General features: G+C 62.2%; 1 protein-coding gene across 6 annotated transcripts; it reads right to left on the reverse strand.

The window, feature by feature from the left end:
- Nucleotides 1-516: 516 nt before the first annotated feature.
- On the reverse strand, nt 517-9,297 carry ZBED6CL (ZBED6 C-terminal like). 6 transcript variants are annotated; one of them, XM_029921662.1, is made up of 6 exons: nt 9,247-9,297; nt 6,862-7,005; nt 6,330-6,485; nt 5,563-5,623; nt 4,824-5,104; nt 517-4,420 (listed from the first exon to the last, which is right to left on the reverse strand). In XM_029921662.1, exon 6 carries the CDS (start codon nt 4,381-4,383, stop codon nt 1,150-1,152), a length of 3,234 nt encoding a protein of 1,077 aa, XP_029777522.1. In that variant the 5' UTR covers nt 4,384-4,420; nt 4,824-5,104; nt 5,563-5,623; nt 6,330-6,485; nt 6,862-7,005; nt 9,247-9,297; the 3' UTR covers nt 517-1,149. The 6 variants fall into 6 exon arrangements, with proteins under 6 accessions (XP_029777522.1, XP_029777547.1, XP_029777527.1 ...); XM_029921687.1 differs by lacking the exon at nt 6,330-6,485; XM_029921667.1 differs by having other exon boundaries at nt 4,824-5,623.

Here is a 9,297-nt window from a genome sequence, read left to right on the forward strand (position 1 = left end):
AAGCAGCGTTCCAGGCCGCTGCCGACAGGACAGGAGCAGCCCTGCCAACAAGCCGTAACAGGCGAATGTCCCCAAACATTGCCAAATGTCCTGAGGGATAAAACTGCCCTCCCCCCTACTACCAAGGGCCACTGCTTGGGACCAGCCAGCTTCTCTCACCTTCCCCCCCGCACACACACACCCTCCTCGCCTGCCTGGCAACCCCAGAGAGCCAGGCCCAGCCCCCAGGGCTCCTCACATTCTCTGCCCCCCACGCTGAGTCAGAATTTGGGGGGGGGCGTGGGACGCCCTCTGAGCCCAAACCACACATGCGCTTTAAGGGCAGCGGGGAGCCGCCCAGGGCCATTCCGACCTTACCACCCACTGCACTTGATCTTGAGTAGTTGGGGCCCTCCACCAGACAGGCCTCACCGCCCATCGCAGAGGAGCCTAAAAGAGCTGGGGAGAGGGGGTTGGGCAGGGGATGTGACCTAAGCCATTTGGAGGCTGGACTTTAAATCACGCTTCTCCGACCACTGAACGTGTTTACGAAGCTTTATTTAAGAACGAAGATGCAGTAATTACAGTGTTAGAATGAAAGTGCAGCCCACTCAACGGGACGGAGGGTACGAGCCCCAGGTAAAGGAGGAGGACATCCGGCTGCGTATTAGCAGAGGCTGAGCGACAGGTCCCACTTCCTTCCATTCCCAGCAACTCCCAAATCTCCCACAGTGAATGCGGCATGGTGACCCGTGACTGCCGACCCGATCAAGGGAGGTGAGGGGGGCAAGGGGACGGGCCTCCCGGGCGCACAACACGGCCAGGGCCCGAGTGCAAGTCAGACCCTGAGCGCTTTGCCTCACCCCTGCTACCTACCTTCCCCTCCGAGCCTCCTTTCCTGGGCCCCCAGCACCTCACGAGGGCCAAGCCTGCGTCGTGTGTGAGGGGGACAGGCCTGCCTCAAAGCCTCCTGCCTCCCCTTTCCTTTTTTCCTCCCCCAATGCCACCAGCTCCCGGCCTGGTGCACTCGCTCCCTGTCCTCAGAGGACACTGTGCAGGCCAGCGCCGGTGGGTCTGATACGCTGGGTCCTGCTTCCGGGGTGGGGGGAGTGGCATCATGCCCTCCCCTCTGATGCCGGACACACTTCCCGAAGGCAGACTTTCGGGGCGTCAGACGAGGTCCACCTCGCTGTTCTGCACCCCCTCGGCCGGGTCTCCCCCTGGGAAGATGAGGGCAGGGGCGGGGTAGTCGGGGAAGTTCTCCAGGTTGCTCTTCAAGAAGAGGAGGTGCTCAACGGTCCCCACTGGGAGAGGGGCGCTGTGCTCCTCAAGGGCGGGGCTGCCCAGGGAGGCGCAGACACTTCCGGAGAAGGCCGCCGTGGGGGGGCAGGATAGGTAGCCCGTGGCCAGTCTCGCCAGAGCCGGCCAGACCTCCTGCCTCCTCTCCCAGTAAGCCAGCGGGTCCTCCTGGGCGCCGACGGTCTCGTTCTCACGCAGGTACTTCTTGACCATGACGCTGGCCAGGTGACTCTCGGTGGAGAGCGAGGCTCCGCTTCTCTCGGACGCCAGCAGCCCCGCGCTTTCCAGCTGCTCCAGCAAGCTCTGCCGGCTCTGGCCCAGCAGCAGAGCCCTCGGGCCGCCGCCTCCCCACCCGGGCCCTTTCTGGCCCCGGCCCTCGGCCCCTTGGCCCCTGGCCCCTCGGCCCCTCGGCCTGGGGCTGTGCATCGAGGGCGAGGGAGGCAGGGGGCCATCAGACACCATGATCTCCTTCACCTTGTACACGAGCACCTGCTTCCAGTGGTCAATGTCGGCCCCTGCGGGCAGGATGGACTCGATCTTGCCCTTGAAGCGGGGGTCCAGGAGGGTCGCCAGCACCAGCTCCTTGTGGTGGAAGAGCTCCTCGAGCTGGCAGTCTGCGGAGAGCTGCAGGGCCAGGCCCCTGGCCAGCCGGATGGCCGCCCCCGCCTCCCCGCCGCCCTGCTCCTCGAAGTGCCTGCTCGCCTGCTCCAGGAAGATATGCAGGTAGCGGAGCTGCGGCAGCACCTGGCTAAGGGAGGCCCGCGCAGCGCTCGCCTCCCGGACCGCCACCCAGAAGGGCTGCAGGAGCGTGACCAGACTGCGTGTCAGGCTCCAGAACGTGGCCGACAGGGCGGCGCCGGCCTTGCCCAGCTGGTGCTTCCGCTCGTACTCCTGCAGCGGCTGCTGCTGCTCCACCAGCCACTCCAGCAGGCGGCAGGCGGACGCCCAGTGCTCCGAGAGCTCCCAGAAGGGCTGCCGGGCCGGGAGGCCGCACTGCTGCTGCAGCTGGCCCAGCAGCTGCCGCGCCTCCGCGGAGCCCTGGAAGTGGCCGCAGATGGCCCGGACCGTCCCCAGGATGAGCTGGACGCTTTGATGGTGGCGCAGAAAGCTCCCGACCAGGGAGTCGAGGCGGTGGGCGAAGCAGGGCAGCTGGGTGTAGCCCTCCACCCTCACTGCCGGCTCCAGGCTGAGGCAGCCGCCCGACACCAGGAAGCCGGGCTGCAGGGAGCTGCGGCTTAGCCACAGGCCCACCTGCTCCCGCAGCTCCTGCTGCCGCTCGTCCGGAGAGCTCCCCTCGGGCAGGCCTCGAACCCACAGTACAGCCTGCCTCCTCAGGCCCCCCGACGCCTCCCGCTGGCTGTCCAGCTGTCCTGCTCCCCAGTGGGCGGTGACAGCCACGTAGTCCACCTCCGAGTCCCGGGCGGCGGTGGACACCGTGAGGTGGACGCAGCTGCCCTTGGCCCGCCGCATCTCCCGACACACCTGCTCGTCGATCGCCTCACGGAGCAGGGGCAGGGCTCTACCGGAAAAGAAGGCAGGAGGCGGCACGTGGTAGCAAGGGTCGACCTGGGCCATGAACCTTTTGAAAGGTGGCGACGAAATGAAGGACAGTGGCAACGCGAGGCTGCAGAGCAGCTCGGCGATGCTGCGGGTCCAGGCCTGTGTCCGGGGCTGGCTGGGGGCAGACACACCGCCCTGGCCCTCCCTGACCACCAGCGGGCAGGTGGCAGGTTCATCCTGGCAGGAGGGGGGCGAGAGCGGCGGAGCAGGTGACCACTGCTCAGGCCCGCCGGCGGCCAGCTGCCTGCCACCGTCCACCGGGGAGGAGGCTTCTGCACGGTGTCTCGGTGACAGCGGCCCCCCGGGGGCAAGGCCGGCGATCCGGGCAGGCGGGCCCTTGTGCTTTTTCCCCCGGGCCCCTCCCTCCTTTTCCCCCGGGCTGGCTGCAGTTGGCCTCCTCTCTCCCTCGAGTCCGTGCTTACTCACCAAGTGACAGACCAGGCCTGAGGTTTGGAAGTGCCCCTTAAATGTGCCCTGCCTGATGATGGCGTGACACAGAGTGCAGGTGACGCGGCACACGTTCTTGCAGTCAATGGTAAAGAATCGTCTGAGATCAGACGAGGCCTTGTGAACCGTGGGGTCCGGGGGCCCGGGGGGCTGCCCAGGACACGCCCAGCCCTTGGTCTCTGCTTTGAGCGTTCTGACCAGCTTCTTCAGGCCTGGTGGCTTCTGGAGGCTCCCCAGCGGCGACTTGTCCCCGACGGCCGTAAGCAAGTGTCTCTTCTTCCACTTCTTGAGGCGGCGCACCTCTCTGGCCAGATGGGCGATGAGGAGGTCGGCGTGCTTTGCCTTCTCGTTCTCGCCGGGCTGGCCCACCTCTGGCCAGTCCGGACTGGCTGCATGGAGCGGCGCTGGGGTCGAGGGGGACCGGCCGGAGCTGAGCACTGGGGCCCTTGACTTCTTTCCTGCCGGCTCCCCCTCCTCCCTCTGCCCATGCGCCTTCTGCTTGGGCACCTTCTTCTCGGGCTGCCCAGGGGGCTCCCGCCCAGGCACACATTTGAGGCTATAGAGGCCAGAGTTTCCCTTCGGCTTACTCCGCCCAGGGCTGGCCTGGTGCTTTCCACAGGAGGCAGCTGGGTGCAGACCGGGCCTTCCCAGGGAGCAGGCTTTGCTCGCCTCACGGTGGACACATAGGCCGAGGGTGTCTTCCTCCTGCGCCTCCAGGAAAACTCGGTCAGGTGCGGGGACGGACGAGGGACTGGGAAGGGGGTGAGGTCTCTTCCTCCGTAGGGGCAGATCCCTCTCACTCCCCTCCTGGGAGGCAGACAGTTCGATCTCGCTGTGGCCACTGTCAGCTCTCTCTTCTATATCTACAAACTCAAGTTTGACCTTGGTCTCCAGCAGGCGCACCCCAGCACTCCAGCCAAGTCCGTGAGAGGTGTTGGTGGCCCTGGTTTTAAACTTGGAGCGAGGAGAAGCCAGGGACGCAGCTGGGCTCCCGGGTCTGGTCACGGAGGAGTCGGTGCACACAGCCAGCCCCTGCCCCACTGATCCTGGAGATGTCTGTCTCTTGGGGGGCTTCCCGCCTTGTTCTACGTCCAACATGCTTGGGAACGTGAGGAAATGAGAAGATGGGCCCGGGCTGCAAAGCAAGATGAAAAGAACGGCTCTCAGCTGCCCTACTCAACGGTGGGGACGAGGCGGGGAAGGCCGGAGGGGAGAGAGGCGAGCAGACGGCGATGAAAGCAGGGACACCCCAGGAAATCAGCCCCAGGACAAAACTCTCAAGACCGAAACCTCCTTGGTGAAGGCGGACATCCACCCCTCCAGACCGAATGGAACAGCCTCAACCGGAATCCCCACGGCCCTCCCGACGTTAGACGAGCCAAACTAGCCGAGTTTGTTCTTTTTCCTTCCAATGTTTACTGAGAACCCAGCAGGCACGTGGCGATTTTGCCTCGTTGCGGAGCATGTAGAACATTGGCAAGGCCCCTGTGTGCACGTGGCCCCCAGCTTGGCTGGAGAGACAGCCGTAAGAGACTGACCTGCACAACAAGGAGGTGCAGGAAAGAAGGGGCGCCGCTTGCAGCTGTGAGTCCCCAAGGCGGGGGCCAACCTGGCCAAGAAGTCAAGCAGGTCTCCCTGGAAGACGCGCAGGCGCCAGGTGCCGTCAGCTCAGGCCAGGAGGCGTGGAGCCCATGTCTCTGCATCCCGGGCACCTGGGCTGTGCCCGTCACCCAGCAGGGCACCAGAAACAGGTCACGATGTCGGGTACTGGGCAGCGAGGCTGCCAGAGGCCTTGCTTAGATCTTTTGAAATTCCTTCCCTAGAAGTCAACCCGAGTCAGGGACACAGGACAGGAGCCCAGAACAGGGTAGCCCGATGCCAGTGACGCATGCGCACTTCCTCACGTCCACTCCCTCGAAGCCGCTCTGGCTCCAGCCCCCACTGCTCCCTGACACCCTTCTTGCCAAGGCCACCAGCGTCCCCCTTGGCACCGCCTCCAATGGACCTCTCTGCAACCCGCGGGGGCCGGCCCACGTCCTTCATCAGGAACGCCATGCTTCCACGGCCCTGGGATGCCACGCCTCCACCTGCACCTCCCCTGCGGTCTCTGTTCCGGTCCCTCTTCCTCAGCCTGTTTCTTCCTGCTGTTTCCTGGGGTTCGCGCCCAGGTCCCCTTTCTCATTTCACACACCCTCCCCGACGGGGGCTGCGCTTACACGCAGACAGACAGGGTTAGCCTCTCTCCGGCTCAAAACTCTCTTTCCAGCTCCCACTCACCATCCACCCAGACGCTCAAGCGTAGGCACGACCTTGACCTCCCTTGTCCATGTTCCTTCTCCTAGAGATCAGGCCGTGTTCAGACCCAGGCACACAGGAAAAGAGACACCAAGAAGTCAGAAGGGAGGGACACGGGAAGGGAAGGGAAGGAAAGGAAAAGCCCAGTGCGAGAATGCATCTCTCCAGACGAGGGAGGACTCAGAGAAGGTGACCAACAGCACACCGCACACAGCGGGCAGCAAGTGGGCTTCGAGTCCCCTCGCGCCAGCACGAGATACGGCTTGAACAGAAGATTTCAAACCAGCACGTTCTGACGCTGAGTGATGTTAAATGTTAAAAAGAATCACCAGGCGGGCTCCACGCTGGGAGCAGAGCTTGCCTAAGATTCTCTCTCTCTCCCTTTGCCCCTTCCCCTGCCACCAGTGTCCATCCTCTCCCCCCCACTCTCTTGCATGTGCACGTGGTGGGGGCGGGGGGAGAAAGAAAACCAGAATCACCAGGGAGAGCAAGACTGTCTTTGCAGGTGACAAGCCCACTAAGGCAGCTCCAGAGAGGGGGGTGACGTGGCACTGAGCCCCTCCCAGCTGGGAAAACCTCAGAAGGATTAGAGGCATCACCCCAAGCCCAGCTGCTGCCGCCACCCCGAATGTGTGACCCCCACAGGAGAGGCGTCATGAACGGGCTGGACGAAGGCGCCCATGAACCAGGAGACACCGTCCTGGTCCCAGGAGCAGCACTCTGTGATGTCAGAACCGGACTGGGCTCACCTCAGCTCTTGTTTCGTGACTGAAGGATTGGGGAGCCTGAGCCGGGACATGAGGGTCAGTGGCCAGAGGCGCCACAGGCCTCCAGAATTGGCTCTTCATCACCGCTGAGGGCTCAGACCAAGCCACTCGACCAGGCCCACGGCAGACCTGCCCCCACTGGTGACAGCCCAGAAAAGGAAAAAAACCTGTGTGTTAGGACTGCGGCCTGGCTCGTGCTGATCCCGTTCTGTTCACCAATTTGCCTTGTCCCCTCAGGACATCTGTTTTGGTCGATGCACTCGACCACCCAAATGAGAATTCATCGGACACCTGCTATAAGCCAGCCCTGTGCCCTCAAGATGCAAATACAGGAGAGGAAGCAGCCGGTGGGCACCCAGGGCCTTAGGACAAGAAGACAACCCGGAAGTGGGCTCACGGCACCAGACCATGGCAAGTGGGGTCTGCGCCGTGGAGGTCGAGCCTTGGGCTCACCTCGGATAAACTGATTCTATGACACCGGGCTTTAGACTCCTTCTTGTGAGGGGCCGCTTACCTTCGGCTATTGCCTCAGGATCCTTAACTCCCGACGGACTCCGGGGGTATGGCTGGGACCCTGCACAGGCGTGATTGTCGACTAACACACCGCTTTCTCTTCCACCAAAGCACACGGGGATGACCAACTGGAATCGAAGGGCATCTAAGATGCAAAATTTGAAAGGAAAATCATTCCAAAACTCCAGTTCCTGACACTACCTGACTCCGGCTCAGGTCATGATCTCGCAGTTTGTGGGTTCGAGCCCCGTGTCAGGCTCTGTGCTGACAGCTTGGAGTCTGGAGCCTGCTTCGGATTCTGTGTCTCCCTCTCTCTCTGCCCCTCCCCAATTCCTGCTCTGTCTCTCTCTCTCTCTCTCAAAATTAAACAAACATTAAAGAAAAAAAGAAGTTACTTGTGACATTTCTCCTGAGGGGTGACAAGTGCACATTTGAGGACAACTGCATGACAGAGGCCCTCGGCTACACACCGGGCAGCATCAGGAGCCCCACAGCGGGGCTGCGTGAGGCAGGCATGCACGCAGGAGCGGGCGAGGAGGGCCGGATCAGGTAGTGGCAGAGGCACTGGGGCCGAGGGGACAGTCTGGACAGCTCTTCCGGAGGCACATGCAGAGGAGAACCGAGGGACAGAGAGGGGACTCCCTCCTGATTCTGCTGACTAACGCAGGTCACTTTTGGATATACTGATTCGAGGTTCTTCTGCACCAAATCTTGAGAAGGACATGTGACAGATACAGGGTCGGGTCTGAGCTAAAGGTACAGATCTGTGTGAAACTCTCCGAGGACACTAAGAAAAAGGGCCGGAGGGAGAAGAGAGTGATGGGTCAGGCAATTAGGCCGCTGTAGAGAGGCCAGAGGGGTAGGGGACTTCCAAGATGGCTGACAGGGAAAGACAGACACAGAAGGAACTAAAGCCAGATTAGGGAAGCCAAGAGAAGACTCTCCAGGCAGAGAGAAGAAGGCAGAAGACAAAGACGTGGCAGTGCGGTAAGACCTGGGGGACACAGGTGCCTGCCGTGTCAGAGGTGGGGTGGGGAGAGGGCCACGCTCTGGGACCGGAAATAAAAGGCTTGGCTCCATCTCCAAACAGAGAAAGGGGCGCACTGGGAAGAGAGGAAAGAATCAATAGATGCAGGAGAAAAGCAGTGACAGTGGAACTTTCTTTGGGAAAGAGATGCAGGGCACAGGCAGTGAGCGGGTTTATCTTTGGAGGTGAGAAGGAATCTGTTTTCTCTGAGAGCAAAGAAGGATGGTTGTGGGGCCAGGCAAGCCCTTGAGTGCAGCTGGGGGAAGGAACTGAGGCAGCTTATGCGCAGAAGCCTACACATCCCCCAGGGGAAGCCATAGGTCTCCGAAGGCAGCAGCCTGCTGGCCGAGCCTGAGCTGGGAGGTGCCTGGGCACGGACGTCTGTGCCAGCTGCAAGGAGCAGGGGGCTTTCTTCTAACTGCTCTTAGCAGCCCTGTCCCCATGTGCGTGCCCAGAAGGAAAGGAGCCACTTCTCAATTTCTCGGCACCAGCCTCACCCCAGAGCTCAGCCTGCCCTGAGAATCCCCTAACTAAGGGGGACACCCGCACCTTCACTGAGGTTTCACTGCCCAATCCCACCCACCAGCCCCCACTTGTCTTAGCGTCTGCGCTGTCTATCCATCCCAGACCCCAGGACATTTCAAGGCACCTGCTGGGCCCTTAAGTCCTGGGCTCCGCATCCCCCTCTCCCCCCACTCACCTGCGGGGAGACAGAAAGGTGCTGCGGAAAAGAATGGGAGGAAGGAAGAGTAGAGCAAACTACTATATATTTTGAGGTTTTGACCCACGAGCGAATTTGGCTACCTGCAAACCCTAAGCGAGACGTTTTAAGTAATAACTGTGCGTCGTTAGATATCACGTTATGCAAAAGCGACAGAAGATGAGGTCTGTTTTAAATTCCACACCAGGAGAGCCCGCTGCTGTTCTCTGCGAGGCTGCTTTCCTTAACGGACCAGACAGCACGAGGTCGGGAGCCAGGGGACGTGGGCTGAAATCCTGGCTGCTACCCACACCACCGCTCGCTCCGATCCCGCACTAGGGAGCCCCGGGCTTTTCATCTACACAACAGGGACAGCAGCACCCACCTCACAAGCTTGTTCCGCAAGCCAAAGCTTCTAGAAGACTGTTTAAGGGCAGTCCCTGGCACAGAGCGAGTGCTGGACCCGAGCCGCCGTCCGGTACACTGTACTTCCCCAGGCGTGTTTTGGGCGCTAGGCACCCGGAGGGGGCTGCTAGCCAGGGAGGGAGACCCCGGGGCCGCCCGATGGGCGGGGACGGGCTGGGGAAGGCGCCCCCCAGCCCCCAGCCCCGGCGGCCGCGTCGGCGAAGTGGGGCCGCGGCGCCCCCTCCCCGGCTTACCTAGGGCCCGGGATCCGGGAGGGGCTTGGGCTGAGACGAGGCCCGCGAAGC

The sequence above is a fragment of the Suricata suricatta genome, chromosome 2, assembly GCF_006229205.1.
Source record: "Suricata suricatta isolate VVHF042 chromosome 2, meerkat_22Aug2017_6uvM2_HiC, whole genome shotgun sequence".
Taxonomy (NCBI): Eukaryota; Metazoa; Chordata; class Mammalia; order Carnivora; family Herpestidae; genus Suricata; species Suricata suricatta.